This window comes from Sarcophilus harrisii, chromosome 3 (genome assembly GCF_902635505.1).
Source record: "Sarcophilus harrisii chromosome 3, mSarHar1.11, whole genome shotgun sequence".
NCBI lineage: Eukaryota > Metazoa > Chordata > Mammalia > Dasyuromorphia > Dasyuridae > Sarcophilus > Sarcophilus harrisii.
Window position 1 is genome coordinate 25,260,389 of NC_045428.1, and position 22,754 is coordinate 25,283,142.

The window sequence follows — 22,754 nt, forward strand, 5'->3', positions numbered from 1 at the left end:
CATTGTTCTATCAGCCTAGGAAACCTTCCTGCAAAGGAAATCAGTTTTGTTTTATTGGACTTGTTTTTACTAAAAGATGTTACTTCCTGCTGCTCATTTCATTTTTTGCTGCATCAGATGATAGTCATAATCAAAGAAATGCTGGGGGGGGGGGTTACCTTCTGTCTTAGAAACACAAATTCTACAAAAACCAAGATCCTCCAATTATGGATTTGAAAAGTGGCACAGCTTCAAATCTGTACATAATCAGTGATTTTCAAGTGCTCCACTTGAGGGATGAAATGATGGCCCTAGATGTGTCCTGTTACTATGACGACTATTTACTTACCAATATCAGCAAGAATTGTTCTAGGTTTTCATTGTGGTTCCCCTAAGATTGCCTGATTCAGTATCATGTCTTTACAAAGAGGTGGAAACTAACCCTCAGTTCAAGTTCAACAGCTTGAGGTGTAGTTTAACATACATTAACTATAACTCAACAGCATTAATGGAGTATCATTTTGCCAGAGTCATTTTCCATTTTGTTGCCAACATAAATTACTTGAGTTTTAATATTTCATTGACGTTTAGTCCCATGAATTAAATGAAAAATTAAAAATGGATGAGCCGTCACCTCACTTGTCTGCTTCAGATACTTGTAGCATTTTAGCTAGCAGAATCATCCACATTTTTTGGTTTAGTTTATTTAATTATAAGACTACTCTGCATTTATATTATGCTTTATTTATTTAATTTGTATTTATTATTCATATATATTCATAATATAAATATTATTCTTTTATTTTGTCTTTTTAAATTTCTTTAGAATATTATAGTATAGTAATTTATGGACATGTTAGAGACCCTTCAAATTATTCAAGCAATTTGTACTTGTATATAAGACAAGGCTAGATGGTGGAATTGAAAGAGAGCTGGATTTGGTGCTACAGACTCTCAATTTACAAATGGGCTCTCTGGTGTGACCTTCAGAATTCAATCAATCTCCCTGGAACTCAGATTCCCCATCTGCAAACAGAAGACATTGAACTAGATGAAGTTTAGGGTCACCCCAACTCAGTTATCCAAGATCTATTTAAAAAAACCAAACCAAGAATTGCATCATGTTTGTTCAGTTCCTAGAGTTATAATGGATATCAAAGGCCATTGAAATCCAACTTCGTCATTTTACAGATGAAAAACCTTGGCTTCCAAGGAAACCAAGTCACCAAGTCACATATATAGTCATTATCATAGACAATATGTGAAGATATCTTTGGATTCCAGAATCAGTGGTCTTTCCAAAATAATAAATCTTTCTCTACCCATGCACTGAAAATGTCTTCTCATATATACCAAGGATTAACTTGATGGTATATGATGTATATCATTTTGCCCCAGAAAACAATCTGAGGAATTAAATTTCCCCATGCCATTACATCCTATTCCTTAACCCTTGACCTTCAGTTGATTTTCAGATTTAGAATAAATTGTTTATCATAAGACTCCCTATCTGTTGATTTTGCTTTGTTTGTCCACTAGTAATTCCTATCTCTTTTGATTCAAGGAGTAATAGCACCTCAAATTTACATGAAATTTTGAGTCATTTTATTGCAACGCAAGTAATCTTGTGAACTAAATGGTACAAATATTTGATTCCCATTTTACAAATGAGGAAACAGCTTCAGAAAAAGAAATAAAACTTGCCTGTGGCCACACAACTAATACATGGTAAAAAACGAAGATTTAGAATTATCTGACTCTATACACAACTGATTTAAGAATGATTATTCCATCTATGTGTGTTAATCAATAGGTTTTTTCATTGACTATTTTCTTTTTCCATTTCCACAAATTTAGACTTATGAAAAACTCCCCCAAAAGACTCTCTTGATAACAAAGCATGGATTTAACTCAGTAGTAGAGAGCTTTGTTGTATATTGTGAAGGCATAAAGGACGAGATTACAGAACACTTATCAAAGTAAGATGGATTTCTACTAATGTGAAGGGAAGAATAACAAGCTCCATCAGTACATAATGACTTAGAAATCAAAGTAAAAATACCCTGGTAAAGTGACCTCCAGAAAAAGCAGTATTGTCTTTTATTGCCAATGATTGTTGCAGGAGATTCCTCCTTTTTCTAAGGGTCACTTTCATTCACTTTTAAAGGGATAAAAATTACATAAAGGAGCCCTGTTGAGAAACTAGTTCTATGTGTTTTTATTTCTGTACATCCTTGGATGTATAAATGATGCTGGGCAAAGCTTCAGGTATAAACTCCTGACAGATTGTGTGTGTGTGTGTGTGTGGTTGTGTGACAACCAGCTTGGAAAGATTCCAAGAATCTCCTCAGATTTCACAGATTTCAACTGGGAGGGTCCTCAAAGGGCATTTAGACCACTCCCCTTTTTACAAATAAGGGAACTGAGGCTCAGAGATGCTAAAGAATTTGCCCATAGTCACACAGATGCTAAGTGACTGAGTCATTCATAATTGGAGCCAGATCTTCTGTTGCTAAATTCAGCTCTCCTTCCACTGTACCACAGTCAGTCACAGAGAAATGAGCATTGTCAGCCACCAGCATTCTCATTAAAGAAAATATATAGACAGGTTAAGATTTGTGATAGACCATGCCAAGGAAGTCAAAATTCTTAAATATTTAAGTATTTCATAAGATTACATATATGGAAGCTTATGTACATATATATGTATATATATTACGTATATTTACATATATATTTTACACATATATATATACATATACATATATATGTATTATTTTAAATAAATACAAACCTTAAAGTGCTTCATAAATACTAATTGGTATTATTAAATTGATAATAATATATCAAAATAACATGATGTAGCAAAACCTTATGCATATTTATAATTATATCTATAATTTATTATAACATATTGATGATTTATTACCATGGTGCTCATATAATTATATTACTAATATAAGCTTGGCTTATATAGTGTTTGGAGGATTTAAAGCACTTTACAAAATAATACCTTATTTTATCATCACAACAACCCTGGAAGATGGCTTGCTTTTTCTATCCCCATTTTACAGATGGGAAAACTAAGATAGAGAAAGATTAAGTGACTTGCCAACAGTGAGATAGCTGTGTCTATAGTCATATTTTAACTCAGATCCACTCCACTCAGGATCCAGCACTCTATCCACTGCCTTACCTTATTGCTTATTATAAATGTTTCTTTATCTGTCCGTATGTTGCATTTAGTTGCATTTCTATTTGGTCCATTACAAGGTAATTCCTTTGAAAGAAGGTTCTGTGTCCTAGCTAAATATTTTCAATGCCTAGCACATAAATAAGAAGTGGGAGAGAAGAGAATAAATATATAACATTTATTATATACCAGGAACTATAAAGAGCACTTTACAAATATCTATGATCTTCACAACAACCCTCAAGAAATAATGGATGAATTTAATAAATCTACTTTTACAGATACAAAATATACCTAAAGTGTTTTAATGCAAATAACATATCTATCTTTTATTTCACTTCCCCCCCCCAAAAAAAAAAAAAAACAGCCTCTACTAGGTCATATTCATTCAAAGAGTCATTGCAATGTCAATAAGAATAAATAGTGAATAGTATAGGAAAACAACAATAATAACCACCACAATCTCATGTGATTTGGACTCCATTAGCTTCCAGGACCAGGAGAATAAGCAGCACGTTTTGTTCTGTACTCAGAAGATCCTATTTGGAAGTAGGTGTTTAGTTCTGCAGACCACTCACTCAGTAGCAAATTCCCAATTGTTTAGGTTTTCCAATGTATTCTGAATGCCCACTTATTGGGAATGTTAGAATCAATGACCTCAGACTTTCATTCCAACTTTGACATTCTGTGACTTTCCAAAAGCATATGTCAGTAACTGCCAGAACCAAATGACAAATTCAGGGCTTCTAACTAATTCCAAGCATGTTTTCTATTACATCAAGTTCTAAAATGTAGTCACCTAAGTGTAAGATATTTATTGCTAAACTCTCGCTCCCCCATGGAATTAATATTTTAAGATTTGCAAAATGGTTAATAAGTTATTTCATTTAATTAATGTCACAAAACATATTGTTTTGAAACAAACACTTGAAGGGCAGAGTCAATTTAAATGTCAAGAAGCCATAAATTTATTTTCCCCCAAGTACCATTGGATTTACCATTTAAATACAACAGCCAGCAATGTGGTTTAGTGGGTGAACAGTAGGTCTCTTTGTCACAAAATCTTCACTTAAGATTGTACCACTATGTCATTTTATCACTGGCAACACAACCAAAGGCAAATCATGTGACTTGTCAGCACTCTAGACAACCTTCTATTATAATTCTCTCAATTACAGAGCAAGAGCTAACCTGTATGGGTAAAGGTAAGGATCATGAAACTGGTTCCTATGTTATTTACTAGGCAACTCTCTAAAATAATAACTTTCAAAAAAAGGGGCCAACCTCCATTATTAGGAGTTCTTTCAGCCAAGAAATCTCTGTAGCACTTAAAACACAGGTCCAACCCCTATCCCTATTCTCTAGACCCAAACAAATACCATACTGCCCAAGACTAACACCCAAACAAACACAAAACACACAGATGGCAATCTTGGCAATTCAGTTAATAAATACAAAAGACATACAAGGCAATCTTGGAAGTTCAGATCTTATGGTAGTAGATCCATGGTAAAAAAAAAAAAAAAAAAAAAAAAAGGAAAAAAAGAGAGAGAGAGAGAGAGAGAGAGAGAGAGAGAGAGAGAGAGAGAGAATATGCAGAAATGTAGAAATCCTATTTTGACTTACTTTATCTTTGGAGAAGCTGAAAAGTTGTTTTCGGGCAGTGAAGAATTGCACAGCTATTACAGAGTCTGAATGACCCCACAGAACCCCAGTGGGTTTAGAGGTAACATAGGGATTCCAAAGGCAGACTCTGTGATTAAGTCCAGCTGTTGCTGTTCAGAATTTTACAGAAAAAAATAATTTTAGAAAATGAATATATATATGACATATATATAAATATAGCACATCATTCTTAGATGGTATACCTTCTTCTCTCTCTCTAATCAGGGCTTCTTAAACTGGATCCATGAACTAGCATTTATTAAGCCTTTACTATGTACCAAGGATTATGTTTGTCTGTGGGCCTGTGATTGTGGTCTTTTAAAAAAAAATTAATAACTATTTTTCAATGTAATTGGTTCTTTTGTAATTTCACATATATCTTTTTTGCATCAAAAAACATTCTGGGAAGAGGTTCAAAGGCTCCCTCAGGCTATCAACGAGTTGCATGTACACACACAGAAAGGTTAATTACCCCTGCAGCATGCTGACTGTTAGGCAACATAGGGAGGAGGAAGGAGCAAAGGAATATGGATTTGGAGACAAATGGGTCTATAAAGATCACCTTGTTCAACGACTTCATTTTGTAGATGAGAAGACTGCAACTGAAAGAGATACAGAGGACTGACCAAGGTCACACAGGTAGAAGTGGGAGAGCCTGGGGTTGGAATCTCTAATTCCTCTAATTACAAAATCAGTGCTGGATTTAAAATCAAGAAAGCTGGGCTCAAATCCAGATCCTGCGGCGGGACCTTGTGCAAATGAGTTTATGTCTCTGTGACTTGGTGTTTATAGCATTTATATAGCCCTTTAAGGTTTGTTAAGCACTTTACGAATATTTCACTTTATCTTCACAGTACCCCTTGCAGATCAGAGCAATTATTTTCCCCATTTTAGCTATCAATGAGGAAACACAGGCAAACAGATTTTTCCAACAAATCCAGTAAGTGTTCAAGGCTGCTCAGCTCTTGCTAACTCTAACTCCAGTGCTCTAGTCATTAGGTTACCTGGATGCCTTGGTTTCTGCATCTTAAGCTACTTGAAAGGGGAAATTTTCATCTTTTTTTGTGTGTGCCCACCATCAATCATAAATGTGGACAGTGCTTAGAAAATACATTTTAATTGATTGATCTATAAAATAAAGGTGTTGGACTATTAAATGAACTCTATGGTCACTTCCTGCTCTGTATCACCTGATGGCTTCTAATAGACTATGTCCTCTTGTGTCTTCATAAAGAAGACCAGCTTTATAATTCCCATACTTCCTGAACCTATACCTCCACTCCAGAGCAATGAAAAGAATCTCAAGACGGATAGAACTGTGGCTTGTGCTCTCACAGTACACTGCTAAAATAAAAAATTTAGACATGAAACTGCTAAATAACTAAAGGGGGAAAATTCTCCTCCAAATTTTTCTCTTCCTTTTCTTGATTATCAGCTGAAAACAGATCCCTGAGAGCCTGGATTGATGAGACATTGTCTTTACATTCCCTAGTACTTATAATAATGACTGGTATACAGTTGGCACTTAATAAATACTTGTTGAATGAATGGATGAAATAATTATAATCAACTATATTTTTTCCATTTCTTCATGCTTTCAGAGAACAGCCTAAATTTCTTATGTCCTACTAAAATGCCACTGTAAACCAACTGGCTAACTGGGAAGTGTGGAGATATTGTCTTTAACAAATGTCAGTTAATTTAAGGGCTACAAACTGCTGTCCTCATAATAGAGAGACCATAATGAAAGCTGAACCATAGAGCTGATACTTCTGAATTATGGTCCTAGAGGAAATTTTTGAGAGTCTCTTGGACAGCAACAAAAACAAATCAGTCCTCAGAGAAATTAATTCAGGCTATTCACTGGAAGGTTAAATACTGAAGGAGAAGCTTAAACACTTTGTTCACATAATGAGAAGATGGGACTCATTGGAAAAGACCTTGATTTTGGAAAAGATTGAAAGCAAAGATGAATAGTGGAATATGATGGAAACAATGAACATGAATTTGGACATACTTCAAGAGATAGTGGAGGATAGAAAGTCCTGGCTTTCTATAGTACATGAGGTTACAACTGAACAACAATAAATGTTGCATAGTAAGTACAGTGCTATATTGGAGTCAGGAATACCTGAATTAATACCCTCCCTCAGATACTTCCTAGCTGTGTGGATGAACAAATCACTTAGTCTTTCTTATGCTGTTTCCTTATCTATAAATGGGAATAATAGTAGTATCTAATTCATAGCATTGTTGTGAAGGAGATCAAATAAAAAATATGTGTAAAAGGCTTTGCAAATCTTAAAGTCCTAATCAGATGTTAGGTATTATCAGATATTTGGTATTATTTTAGTTCTACATAATAGGCCCTGCAAAGATTATAATTTTCTTACAGGTGAAGAAACTGAGGTTGAAAAAAATGAATTAGTTTGTCCCAGGCCACACAGTCAGACTTGATACAAACTTAGATCCCTTACTGATCTAATATCATGTATATATACATATATGTGTGTGTATGTGTAATATTACAATAATATATAATATATGTAACCTATTTATATATTATAAGACTTCAAGGATCTGGGTATTTTTAAATATATATTTTGACAAATACTTCAATATAGTTGTTTTCTTAGTAATACTATAGAGTTCATTTTATTCATTTAAAAATATTATTCCGAGAAGAGATCCCTAGGCTTCACAGACATAACACAAGTCCACCTTTCTTTACCCTTATCCTTTGAAGAATCTACATTTTCAAAATCGATCAGTAATTTCCTGTAAAGTTAAACAATTAATGTTTGTAAACAAATTGGAGTTTCTGAGCCAAAATGCACAGATGTTATGAGAAAGCAGACACTAAAATTTCTCCAATGGCAACTTAATGCAAAGAAAAGCCTGGGACTTTCTATGAGAGACAGATTACATTCTGAAGATAGTGAGAAAAATTTTTTTAATTTGTATTTTAATGGAAAAAAGTATATTTGTTTCAATGAAACATTTACCTGAGAAGAAAATTGCAAGACATCTTTTCTGTTCAAAACTTACTTTCTTTCAATTTATTAATCCAAAATTGTTATTCATCAGGGTGGAGACTTCCCAGGAGGCAAAGACTTTCCAAATATAAGATCTGCAACTTTTATATCCAGAAAGTTTCCTGGTTCATTTTAATGCCGTGCTTATCATTACAGAGCAGATTACTTCACACATAGGCTTTGAATTCATGTCATCTTGATTCCAAGCCTGGCCTTTTATAGATTATGCTTCCCTGTTATTTTATACTTGACCTTAATTTTATTTATAAATTTATTTATAAAAATCTATCCCAGATTATCTGTTAATAAGGAGGTCCTCCAATGATTATGATCTCTTTAACATACCAATTAAATTGAGGCGAGAGTGGTAGTCAAAAGTATGAATGCCCTGAGCAATGTTGAAGGATGTCTTCTTAATCCACTTCTGCTTGGATTTTTCCCTCCAAGCCAGTACCACTGTGTTCACATGGCTAGTTGTGCTGGAAATTATGGCATCTAAAGAAGCATCATAAATCACTAAGAACACAAAGGGGAAACAAGATTATGAACAGATTTCTCATGAGATAACACAATTATTTCAGTCCAGAAGATTTTTTTTTTATCTAAAGACTTTATATTTTAATAATTTATATTTTAAACCAGTCTCCAAGACATAAGTCAGTAACTCAGAGACACAACTAGAGCAGGGCAGTCAAGACTTTGTCCAAGGTGCTGACACAGGTGATGTTTCCTTCCCACTGAAGTCTGGACAAAAACAGCCCAAGGAAAGAAAGAAGGATTGTGGCCACAAGCCCATCAAGGGAAGATGAAAACAAAGGGCTGGGTTGGCTGCTCCTGCTAGAATGATTGGATACATTGTTGGAATTGGATTCTAAACCTGCTTATTGCTAGGAAAGGCTTCTACAACCATGATCCTTGGAGTGCACGACTACCTCACTCTTAACTGTTCTCTGGATTCCTGTTCCACTTTTTTTGGTCACTGATTTTGCTCTAAGTGAAAAAAAAATTCCATTTATTGGTGCTTTAGATTGACAAATAACTTTGGCTGAGAAGCCACAAAAATCTTGAGGAACATTTGCCCTGCCTTGCTTCTGCGAACGGAATGTTTCCTTTCTGCTCTCTGATGAGCAATTAGAAAATAGAAAAAATTATTAGTTCGTTCATTCATTCAGCTAGCAAGTTCAATTTCATGGAGTTTCAAATGTGAAAGAACTCTCAAGATAATTTAATTCAATTCTTTATTTACAAATTAGACATTTAAGATCTAAAGAGATTAATTGACTGTCCAAGATATCTTGTGTTAAGAGGACTAGAACTTGAATCCAAGTCCATCAGCTCCAAATCCAGTCTACTTTCCTCAGTTTTCCAAAGTTAAAACACATGGTAGAAAGTACCAATAATCATAATAACCACACAGGAGTCAGGAGACAGAGGTCTCCTGATTGATGATATTCTTGGATAATTCTACCCAGAGCAGATGTGATCAAACAAGAGCTCACAAGCCATCTGGTCCCCTCAGAATGAAAAGGTTGGTTTTTATACAGGTTTGTTAGCTCCAGATTTTTTGTGAAGCTGAGGGTCTGGGTTCAGCCAGAATTCAGAAGTTCACCACAGTCTTGGTCAGAAATGCCTGATTGTTACTGACTCCCAAGAAATGGAAGGTCCATTTGGCCATAGGCTAACCCACTTCCACTCCAGGTCAGCTTCTTTTTTTAATAATATATATTTTTTATTTCCATTTTCAAAATATATGTAAAGATAGTTTTCAACATTCACCCTTGCAAAACCTTGTGTTCCAAATGTTTCTCCCTCCCCTAGACAGTAAATAATCCAATATATGATAAATACATGCCATTCTTCTATACATATTTCTATATTTATCATGCTGCACAAGAAAAATCAGATTAAAAAAAAAGTGAGAAAGAAAACAAAAAGCAAAACAATAAAAAGGTAACAATTCTATGTTGCTATTTACTCCCCACAATCCTTTTTCTAAATGTAGATGAGTCTTTCCATCACAAGTCTATTGGAATTGGTCTGAATTACCTCATTGCTGAAAAGAGCCACATCCATGAGAATTGATAATCATATAATCGTGTTGCTGTGTACAATGTGCTTTTGGTTCTGCTTACTTCATTTAGCATTATTTCATGTAAATCTCTGCAGGCCTTTCTGAAATAATCCTGCTGATAGTTTTTTATAAAACAATAATATTCAATTACATTCATATAACATAACTTATTCAGCCATTCTTCAACTGATGGACAGCTACACAGTTTCCAATTCCTTGACACTATAAAAAGGACTACAAACATTTTTGCACATGTGGATCATTTTCCCTTTTTTATGATCTCTTTAACATAAAGGCCCAGTAGACACTGCTGGATAAAAAGATATGCACAGTTTAATAGCCCTTTAGGCATAATTCCATATTGCTCTCCAGAATGGTCAGATCAGTTCACAACTCCACCAATAATGTATTAGTGTCCCAATTTCTCCACATCCTTCCAACATTTATCATTATCTTTTCCTGTCATCTTAACCAATCTGAGAGGTATACCTCAGAGTTGTCTCAATTTGCATTTCTCCGATCAACAGTGATTTAGAGTATTTTTATATGACTAGAAATTACTTTAATTTCTTCATCTGAAAATTGTCCATATCCTTTAACAATTTATCAATTGGAGTATGGCTTATATTCTTATAAATATGAGTCAATTCTCTAAATATTTTAGAAATGAGGCCTTTATCAGAACCCTTAGATGTAAATTTTTTCCAGTTTTCTGTTTCCCTTCTAATCTTGTCTGAATTGGCTTTGTTTATACAAAAACTTTTTTAAATTTATTATAATAAAATTTATCCATTTTGCATTTCATAACGTACTCTAGTTCTTCTTTGAACAAAAATTCTTTCCTTCTCCACAGATCTGAAAGGTAGACTAACCTTTGTTATATAAAGTAATTTCTTTGCAGTTTGATTGGTATGGCAATATCAATCTGAGTAAATAGATTAATTTAGCTAGAATTGTCATTTTTATTATATTAGCTCAGCCTACCTATGAGCACTTGATGTTTTTCCAGTTGTTTAGATCTGAGTTTAAATTCCAGCTATTTAGACTGAACTGTTTAGATGTTTGTGTGGAAAGCATTTTGTAATTGTGTCCATATAGTTCCTGACTTTATGTTGGCAGGTAGTCACCCAAATATTTTATATTATCTACAAATATTTTAAATGGAATTTCTCTTTGTGTCTCTTGCTACTGGTCTTTGTTGGTAACATATAGAAATACTGATGATTTGTCTGGATTTATTTTGTACCCTCCAACTTTGCTGAAGTTGTTAATTGTTTCTAGTAGTTTTTAGTTGATTCTCTAGGGTTCTCTAAGTATACAATCATATCATCTGCAAAGAGTCATAATTTTGTTTCCTTGTCACCCTCTCTAATTCCTTTAATTTTCTTTTCTTTTCTTATCACTAAATCTAACATTTCTAATACAATATTGAATAGTTATGGTGATAGTGGGCAACTTGTTTCAACCTGATTTTACTGGGAATGCTTCTAGTTTACCCCCATTACATACGATGCTTGCTGATGGTTTTAGATAGAGTCAAATTGGCTGTGGGATTCTAGGCAAGTCATTGAACTCCTAGAGCTGGAGGCAGCTCTCCAAGAATAGAAATTATACAGAAGTTGCCAAGCTGTATTACTAAAGGAAGTTTCCTTACATCAGAATTCCCTAGATCCATGAAATCATCAGTGTAGCTCCTTTGTTGTTCAGCTATTTTTTTCAGTCCTGTCCAATTCTTCATGACCCCATTTGGGGTTTTCTTGGCAAAAATAATAAAATTTGCCATTTCCTTTTCCTGCTTGTTTTGCATATGTGGAACTGAAGACAAACATAGTTAAGTTATTTGCCTGAGTTCACACAGCTAGTGTCTGAGGTTAAATTTAAACTCAGGAAGTACCACCTGGCTGCCTAAATGTAGCTTCTATTTCTATCTTAAAGATAAACAAATACTTCAGTCATATATTATCCAATTCTTTATCAGTAAGTATATCAATTATGGAGCCACCTTTCAAATTTCTTCCATTGAAAGCTGAGTTCAAGGAAGATCCTACCCTACAATATCCACTGTGATGACAAAGGTTCTGCAATTTTGGACTTTCAGAAGCCATGGTTGTTTCAGTCTGACTCAGGAAAGAGAACAGCATTATACACGCAGCCATATCATTATCACTGCACATCTGTGGAAATGCCATCAAGTCATTATGGCCCGATCCAGACAAGTCAAAGGGATACAAGCAGTTACTCTGTGATGCATTCTGGCTTTAACTTCTGCTATAATCCACTCTCATGAAGCCATCAGGGAAAGCCATGGAAAATGAGAGTTGGGTGATAATTCAAAGCAAGCCTTGGAGATGAGGAGCTGCAGGTACTCCCAGCACATTGGAGAGGCTGCCAGGCTGCTGCAGGGAGCTCCACCTTTTTGATGGATTTTTATTTTCCTGAAGTAGAGCTTATAATGTATTAAATTATGGTGTGGCTCAGCTCTCCTGAGGCTGTCTAGCTAAAAGGTGACCATAATGCCATTTCCTTAAAATCAAATTATCTGATACACAAAACTGTTTGCTTAACTTCTTAAAGAAGAGGAAGCAGAGCCAAAGGTTAAGCATGCAAATAACTTAAGTACAAATCCACAAGCAATAGCAACAACAATGACTCATTTATAGTCAGGGCTCTTTGCATATATTAGCTTGCTTTCTCACAGCCATCCAGTTAGGGAAGCACCTAGAATCATTATCATTTCTAGTTGACAGATTAGGTCGCTGAAGTTCAGAAAGTTTATTTAACATTAGAAGAACCAGGTGTGACAAGTGATAGAAAAAAATTATTATAATTTTACTTGGAAGACACATTTTTATTCTATCTACATTAGCCTTTCAGATTAAAAAATACATAGGAAGTAAAAATTGTTATTCTATCTATATTAACCTTTCAGATTAAAAAATACATTATGGTCAAATGGCACAGCTTGGTACTCAAAGATATTCTTAAATTCTGCTTCTTTTAGTAAGAGATTTTGAAGTGGCCACAAAAGGTAAAAAGAATTAAGGGCAGAATCTGAATACAGATCTTCCTGGTTTAGAGCTTGAAATAATCTTAGAGGTCCTTTAGTACAAATCCTTCATTTTACAGATGAAGAAACTGAGACTTTGAGAGAGTAAAGTGTCTTGAGTGGGCATGTAACAGCTAATGAGCATAGGAGACAGCATTTGAAACCAGATTTTCTTGACTCCGATGTCTAATATCCATTAAATCATTGAGATAATATATTTATACAACTAGACCAGATGTTAAAGAACATCTCATTCAAACCTCTTACTTTATAGATCAGGAAACTGAAATCCAGAGAGTTAGTCTATATCAAAATAAATACTTGATCCAGGATTTGAACAAAGATCCTTAGAGAGACACCAAGTCTGAGACTCTATATAGTTTGCAACTCTATCTCTTCAATGTGTGAAAAGAAACAACTACTAAGTCCAGTAACAAGATTCCATATTTAGAACTAGAAGTGACCTTAAAAATTATTCATTTGGCTGCTGGGAAACTGGATTTCAGAGTACAAAATTTGCCAATGAGTCAATGGAGAAACCCAACCTATAATTTTAGGATCATAATTTAAGGATATGGGAAGGTTGTAAGTTGATCTTATTCCTGGCCAAATCAAATCAGCAAGCATTTATGAAGTACCTACTATGTATCAGACATTAGTCACTTGAACTCTACCATCAACCTTGTTTTGACTCTTTTACTGACTTGGGGTGTGACTATTTGAAGGGGAAAAAATGGAAGGAAGGAAAAGTACTTGTAATTTCCCAGTTTTCTCTAGTGCCCTAGGCGAACTACAATACTTACTCATCTAACTCAGTGTTACAGCAATTAGTTATCTTTAAAAATCTCTTTGAAGATGAACAGTGCTACCTGAAAACTAAGGATTGCTTTAAGTGCCTTGACAGAAAAAGAGAGCAAGACAATTCCCTTTGAGATATCCTAAACCGTCCCTAGAAATGATAAAGGAGGGAGGAATGAGGGTGGGGCATTTTTAATCTAATCACTCAGGCTTGGTTTTTGATTTGGGATTTTTTTAAATCAAATTTCTTTCTGGGTGGAACAAGGCAAAGGTTACATCTTGTTTTTTAGAAAGAAAAAAAAGCATCACATTGCCTCCAGCTTCCCTTGATGCTCTTTTGTGTGAAATATCTTATTCCCCAACTTCATCCTCTATTTTGAAGTGTAAGGCTCATTCCCTGCTGGACCACCTTGTGCTTCTTTCACACACTGAGCTCAAAGAGTTTTCAAAGAGAACTCTACCATCAGAGGCCTATGCAGAAAATGAGATCAAAGAGTTCTCAGCCTCTGGTCCATTCTTCAGCTTAATCCAAATGCACCCATCAAAAAAACTCACTGGGCCCATTTTTACAATGTTATTATTTCCTAAAACACTAAGAGAGCTTATTTCCTAATATCCAGAATTCAACAAAGAGATGATTCTTATTTTAGCTCATATTACAACATAAACTCCAGGTGAGGATTTCCAACAAGCAACTTCTAATAATCATCATTCTAACTGGGGTCAGGCTAGTTACAAAACTGGTTACAACATAGAGAAAATTAAAGCAACAAAAGCAGCATGGATGCTCAAACACTCAACAAGGATGGCTAAGAGTGAGCCCATTTTTACTGTAAAATTATTTCTTATATAACAACCTAGGTTTGGGAGGATTATGGGAAAACTGCAGAGTAGATTGGTAAATTTCAGGTTCTCCAGATTTCCCTCACAAACAAAACAAATTTGAGCCTCAAGGTGAATATAAATGAGTGAAAAACCAAAAAGATTTAGGGCAGAACAGAGGTCCTCCTGGGACAAACTAAGACTCATAAGGCCAGGGACCTCCAGGCTAACTTCCCAGGAACACCAAGTGGAGTCCTGGGGCAAGTCCTGGGTGTGGTTATAGCCTCTGCAGGAATCATAGAAACTTTCATCTCTTGGATTATATGAGGAGTCTGGATTTTATCTGAAAGCTGTTACCACAAAAAGAACCTTGACATAATAATGAGAGAAATAATCCAAGAAAATTGTCCTGGAATGATAGAACAGGAAGGGAAAGTAGAAATAGGAAAAATCCACCTATCACCACCTTCAAAGAGATCTTTGAGTAAAACACACAGGAATATTATTGACAAATTTTGAAATCCTCAAATCAAAAAAAAAAAATTACAAGAAACAAGAAAAAAATCTAAATATGATGAAGCTACAATTAGAATTGTACAAGACTTATCATAAGCCATTATAAAAGCCCACAGGTCCTGAAATCATATCTACCAAAATCAAAAGAACTAGGTCAATACCCAAAAATATCATGTCCAGCAAAATTACCCATAATATTGAATGAGAAAAAATGCAACAAATTTACAGATTTTCAGGACTTTCTGTCAACCAAACTGAAACTCAATAGAAAAATTAACATGTAAAAGGCAATATCAAAGATCAACTTCAAGGAACTTAGCATGGATAAATTGTGTATTTTTTTTTAACATATGTTTAAGATTGACATTAGCAATTGAATAGTTCAAAAGAAAGATTGGGGAAGAATTAAGGTAAAAATAGTAATTGTATTATACAAGTGAGGTGCAGAGGAAGAATAGACACAGAGGTATTTTGGGGGCCCATAATTCTGAAAACCTACTCATATTGGGAAGAGATTAAATAGGCAATACGACTTATATACCATGAAGGGTATAGCATCCTCCAAAATCTATAAAGAAATAAGCTGGGAGGGATAGGCTGAGGGAGAACCAAAGGGTGGGGGAAGAAGAGATGGGAGAGATCTATAGGTGGTAGGAAGTTAAGTAATAGCAAGACAAGTTAAGGAGCAGAATTAAAGTAAAGAGTTAACAGAGATAGAAAAGATATGTGTGTATGGGGGGAGCGGAGTCTGAGATATGTGTATGTGTGTGTGTAAATATTTTTATATACATAGATTTATATATATATAAATAATATATATAATATGTATTATGTGTAATATATATGTATAATCACACATAAACATACCCTTGCTTAACTAAACCATGCTTGAGAGAAGTGAAAGGGATGAAAGGATCAAAAAAGAATAAAAAATGTGCCCAGCAGAGAACAAAAGAACAACCTACAAGGAAGGTAAGAAAAGATGGACATTCATGAATATAATTTCTTCTACTACTATATATCTTTTCTTGAAGTGGCAATGTATTGTTATATATTTTACCTCCTCTCTTATGTCCTGCTGGACACATGACAATGTTCTCTTTTTGTTTTGTTTGTTTTTGTTTTCCTTTTATGTTTTTCTTTTGTTTTATTCTTTTTAAAAATAAAATAATATTTTTTTTTAAAAAGAGAAAGGACCATAATAAAGAGCTTTAAGGTTGGGCGGGGCGGGGAGGATGGAGGAGAGACAAGGTAAGTTTGGAGTCAACAGGCCTGCAATATTTGCTTCACTATTTTCAGTTGTATGATCTTGGGCAAGTCACTTGAGTTTCAATTCATTAAGTTTTTTATTAAGCATTAATTATGCATCTAGTACTATGAGAGGCACTAGAAATACAGAGATAAAAATGAAACTGTTCCTACCCCTCAAAAGACTAGCTTTCTGGGAGGAAAACAACATCAACCTGACCAGAGTAAAATATATAAAAAACTAAGCTTAATGAATGGGAGGTCCTAATAGCTACAAACCAGAAAGGTACCCTGATCCTAATAGCTATAATCCAAGGTCCCCTGACTCTAAGAGCCATAATCTAGAAAGGTCTCTTGTTGAAGGTGATATTTGAGCAGAAACTAGAAGGACATAGGAATTTCAAGAAGGAAAGAGGAGGAGGAAACCTATAATGTTGGAGATAGAGGTGGGGTTGCTTTACAAAATGTGCACAGAGATAGGCTATTCATGGAATATCATGTACAAGAACCCTGAATTAGCCAGTGTGGTGGTAATATAAAGTGCATAAGTGAAGTGAAATAATATGAAATCAGCATGGAGAGCCAAAAAGCATTTACCATCTCCTGGGCAAAATTTTGAACCAGATCATGGAGGGCCTTCATTGTAAAATAGTTTTTATTTTACCCTAGTGAACACAAGAAAGCATGGAAATTTCCTTAGCAAGTGAGTGACATGATCAGACATTTGTAATAAAAATCTGGTAATTGTAGGAACAATGGTTTAAAACCTGGAGAGACAAATACAAGGGACTAACATAGAAGGTAAAGCAACAGTCTGCACAGGAAATGAAGAGAGCATGAAAAACAATAATAATTCTCCATCACTCTGCCTTTGCCCAGCCAGGAACACAGTCCTTTTGAGCCCTGGATATATATATTAGAAGGGATGCATTTCAGCCCTACTACCTACTACCTGTATTGTAAAAAGAATACTGGCTCTGGAGTCAAAAGTCCTTGGGTTCAGATCTGATGCTCACAATCTTCGTGGCTTTGGACAAATCCTGACTAAATTTCTCTAGACTGCAGGGCAACAAAGTAGCATAGTAGAATCAGAAAGCCTTGAACTCAAATTCAGCTTGACACATATTTAACTATGTAACCTTTGCTTGCTTTAGTTTCCTCAATTGTAAAACTGGGATAATAATAGCACTGATCTCCTAGGATTGTTGTAAAGATCAAATGAGTTTATAATTGTGAGATTCCTGGAGCATAGTAAAAGCTATATAAATATTGTTATTGATAATGTTGCTGCTGTTAACTAAAATGAATGGAATGGATTGATGGCCACTGACATCCCTCCCAGATCCAGATTTATGATCTTATGACTTCATTGGGACTTAGTTTCTTTATATGCAAAATAAAGTGGCCAGAGTAGAAGACAGAATTTGGTTCCTTCTGGAGTTGTCTATAATCCTATAAACCAAGACCAAATCATTTAATCTCCCCATGTTATATTTAACTCCCTGAGACATATATACTAATTTCCAGATGGGTTACTGATCAGCCATGTTATTTCACTGATTAAATCTTAGATACATGACATAATGATAAACAGGCAAAAACAATAGCAAAGATTTCTCTTCCATGATTCTAAAACAGTGGTCTGAATTCCATCCATCCCTATAAATTGTCTCTAATCAGATGTTTTCTTTCCCATGCAGAAACTAACCTATCACTTCTTTATATTATTTAAATCAGTGATATCAGCCTCATATAGAAATAGATCCCAAACATACTTACTTCAAAAACCACAAATTAACATTATCTATATTGTATTGTATTTTTATCTACCTTATTAAATATTTACCAATTACATTTAAATCTGGTATGGGTCACTCGGAGTTTTGTTGGCCATTTGAAATTATCAGACCAGAATTTTAACACCTCTCTCTTAAATCACCTTGTCTTTTTCTCCTTTGCACTTATATCCTTTCTCATCCATCTCATCCATCTCATCATCAGGGTCTATGTCTTTTCTCTCCTATTAGGTTGTCAGCTCCTTGGGATTGTCAGGTATGTGTCCCACTGTCATTATGTCCTAATACTTTCTCTGTAGTCCATTTTAAAATGTTTAATGATTTTATTTAATAACCTTATACCTATATATTGAGTTCTTCCTTAACATTTCAGAGCTTTTTTCTTCCATTAATTCATCCTCAGCTTCAAAGAGCCAAAATAACATATTTACTAACATTTTCCCTCGGCACATTTCCTGCTACCTCCTACTGAGAAGGAAATTAAGAAAAATATATTGTCTGTATAATTCACAGTCAGAATCACAGATTTGCCAAATGAGAAGGAACCTCAGAGGCATTAAGTCCCAATATACACGTAAGCGACACTTTTTTTCTGTGATGTGTATGATAAGTGGTCATTCAGTCTTTGGCTAAAGGCTTCCAGTAAGAGAAAAACCTATCACCTCCCATTTGGAGACTACTTTGTTAGGAAGTTTTCCCTGATATCAAGCCTAAATCTGCCTCTTGGAAACTTCTACCTATTGTTCTTGGCTCTGTCTCCCAAAATGAACCCAAAATTAGAAGTTTAGTGGCTCTTCTATGTCTCAATCCCTTGACTAATCATGAATTGAGCAATGAACCTTTATTAAGCATCTACCATATGCTAGGCACTATTTCAAGCTTCCCTCAGTGCTACTTGCAGCCAGTTATTGAACCACAGAATCATAGGTTTAGAAAGAGAAGGGAACATAGACATCATCTAGTCTTGCTCTATTTCTTTACAGATGAGGAAACTGAGGGTCAGAGAGGTTGAGTATTTTGTTCAAGGTCACACAGTATCAGGATTGAGATCTGAACCCAGATCCTCTGATTTCATATACTGTCCATTTTCCCACTGTATCTTGCTACCTCTGTCTTTTCTTCAGACTCAATGTCTCCAATCTTCTCTATCCAAAACAGTACAATGAAACAACCAGTTCTTTATCCATATTGCATTTTATCCTATTAGATTCAGCCCAATATTGTGATCCACCAGGTTCTTGCTGAGTACTCATCCCTTTTGCCTTTCCTTTAAGGAGAAAAAGAAGCAAATGGGCCAGGATTGGCAACTTCATGGTACCTGGTCCCCTTCGCAAACTAAATTCCAGGCAAACTGTTTGCTGTTGTTGAATTGGGTTTCAGTCATATTCAATTCTTTGTACCTCCCTTTGGGGTTTTCTTAGCAGAGATACTGGAGTGGTTGGCCATTTTCTCCTTCAGCTCATTTTACAAATGAGGAAACTGAGGGAAACAGGATTAAGTGATTTGCCCAGGGTCACTACTTACACTTCATAGTGTTGATACTGGATTTGAGCTCAGAAAGATGAATTTTCTTGATTTTAGTCCTGGTGTCCTATCTACTGAGCCACCAAACTGTACCTAATCAAACTGCTAGTCACTGTCCCTGAACTTTGATGCATTTATATTCACTGGAATGTCCCATATTTGGAGTTCCTTTCTCACCTCTAACTCCCAGAATCCTTGTCTTTTTTCTCGGATCGGCTCTGCTATCATTTTTTGCATGAAACTTTCTCTGATCTCTCTCCTCAATTTTCTTCTTATACAAACACATATACATATTTTATCCCCATTCAGAGAATGAATTCTGAGGGCAAGAGCTAGTTTCTCTTTGTTATTATATTCAGAGAGTCTAGCCCAGTGTTTTGTATATAACATGAACTTTATTTTTGAAGAAACGCAGAATCTAGAACTGAAAAGCCCCTTTTGAAATCATCTAGTTTGTTGCTCTCATTTTTATAGATGAGGAAACTGAGGCCCATAGAAATTGAGTGACATCTGTATACTTATTGTGTATCTAATTTATATTTTAATATTATTAACATCTACTGGTCATCCTGCCATCTGGGGGAGGGGGTGGGAGGAAGGAAGGGAAAAATTGGAACAAGAGGTTTGGCAATTGTCAATGCTGTAAAGTTACCCATACATATAACCTGTAAATAAAAGGCTATTAAAGTTTAAAAAAAAAAGAAATTGAGTGACATTATAGGACACAGAAGTCACCGAGTAGCAGAGCTGAGATTCAAATCCAGATTGTCTAGTGGCATATCCAGATTCTTGCCTCTATACCATGATACCCATTTTAAATAGGGTTGAGAGCATGTAGATACTTGTTGGTAACAACAGAAAAAAATTGCAGTTAAAAAAAAAAAAAAAACATAATTAACCTGCATGTTGTCAAGGCGGACAAGTATCAAATTAAAACAACAGCCAAATGCAGCTCATTTCTTGGGATAAGAAAAGGGTGGATTTCAGGGTAGAAGAATAAACCAATACTTGCTTTTTTCCCCCTCTTCCTTATTCATTGTCCCTCACTCTATCTCCTAAAATAAATTTACAAAACTGTCATTGGGGAAATAATTTGTTTCAACCTTGAAATATTAACTTTGGGGTGGAAGGGACAGACACTGAAATATGATGAGCCACAGCTAGGAAATTCTATTTGGCCTTCTTCCCAAAGATACTCAAACCACAAATTTGAAACTTGAAAGAAAAGGAGGCACTCTTCTTCATGTTTTTTCTCCCCCTCCCATTTGTGTCAGTGGCTCAGTTAAGACCAGACTTTCAGGATTCTATCCCCAGCCCTAGAGGAAGAATTTCAGTGAAAAAGGATCCTAGAGACATAAGGAAATGTTCCTCTGGTTAATCAGAACTCCTAGTCAAATCCACAGAATATAGCAGGGTCACAAAACTTCACTAAGGGAAAAAGAAATTTGCCACCAATTTAGGAGATTAGAACAAGTTCTGAAAAGTCCAGGGCTTTGGGACTAACTGAGAAGCATGAACAATTTCACACCAAAAGCCCCAAACTTTTGGTGAGGTAATACAATCCACTGGAAGCTATCACTGGCTATCTGCTCACACATGACCCCATCTTCTGTCTCCTCTATTTCTCTAGCACAGTTTGGTTAGGTACAGCTAGGTGGCTCAGTTGATAATGCTTTGCTTGTCAACAAGCATCACTTATCTTGCTCACTGACCTAGTCTTGATTTTCAGACAGGGAATAACATACACTCCTATCCAATCTTGCTGTGACTTCCAGTCTCATCTCAGACCAAGCCTTGAGTTTTCCTCTCAGTCCCTTCCCCCAAATCCCCAGGAGCAGCTCAGTCTCAATCCCTCCTTTTTTAGGCACATCCTTACTTAAATCTCTCTGGCATTCCACTCCATCACAGCTGCTCCCCACAGATTACGTCTCCTTCTCCATTTAGTAGCCTTTATAGACTTATCTTTTGTGTGTTTGTGCTTTAAATTTTCTTTCCTTTATTTCCTCCAGGAATATGCTTTTCTCAAAATGTGACTCTGAACTTTTAGGCAATTTAATTTGATATTTTTTCAATCCTTTAAGCAATCTGCTCTTGAAGTATTTTTTCTTCAAAACCATTCAATATCAAATCTAAGATTTTTAACACTAAAAGACAAAGGCATATTTTTTTTTTTCAGAATACCACAATACAGGCCAGTGGAGGAGCTTTATAGAAAATGTTAACAAGTAGACTAAATAACGACAAGATGAATGGAAGGGGCAAATGTTTAGACCATGATAAATTCTCACATACAGATTCAAAGTAATCTAGCCATTAGGACCACCTACCTTTATCTCCTATTGTTGTATGCTGGTTTAGAATTTTAGTATAAACCAGACAAACCTACTGAATTTCCCCTGCCTCTTCGTCTTCACAAATATTTTTTTCCCTGAGTGGTCTGCCTTTCTTCCTCTTCTTTTTTCTCCTCTTTTCTTTGGCTAAGCCTACCTAGTCACTCCATTACCTCCCAAATCCCAACAATCACATATGGTGACAGACCACCCAGCTGGACAATGAGTGCGTGTTCCCAAGTCTGTTTGGGAATGATTCCCACTTCTTGGAATGTATTAGCCCAACTGGCATTTTTCTCAAGGGCAGGAAGCCCATTTTCCTATCCCTCTTGATAATCACATAACTCCTGACCCAGTGATCTGCATACAGCAGCACCTGACAAAGGACTTCATGTTCACTGAACACTACTAAGTAATAGACTGATATGCTAATGGTGATGATAGTTTAATTATTATAGGTATTTTGTAAACCTGGAAACAGTGTAGCCTGAGGATCTGATTTCAACTGCTGCTTCTGATTCATAATGAGTAACTTAACCTCCCTGGTTCTCTTTTCTCATAGAAGTCCCTTCCCAAGGGATCCTAGATCATATTTATAAGATGTCAGGTTGAATCAGGCAGGGCTATTCCAGCTCTAGAGTCATGGATGCTTTAAGTATGAGATGAAGAAACATAATAAATTTTATCATATATGATGTACAATATAAAACAACATTCAGTTATTAATATAC

The 22,754-nt window shown here is 35.3% G+C and overlaps 1 protein-coding gene across 1 annotated transcript in view; it reads right to left on the reverse strand.

The window, feature by feature from the left end:
• Positions 1-22,754, reverse strand: part of WDR49 (WD repeat domain 49) — a 138,285-nt gene that overhangs the window by 90,944 nt on the left and 24,587 nt on the right. The window contains exons 4-5 of the mRNA XM_031961115.1: positions 8,218-8,388; positions 4,799-4,947 (exon numbers count right to left, since the gene is read on the reverse strand). Of these exons, the coding sequence (XP_031816975.1) occupies positions 4,799-4,947; positions 8,218-8,388 (320 nt within the window). The remainder of the gene's footprint in view (positions 1-4,798; positions 4,948-8,217; positions 8,389-22,754) is intronic.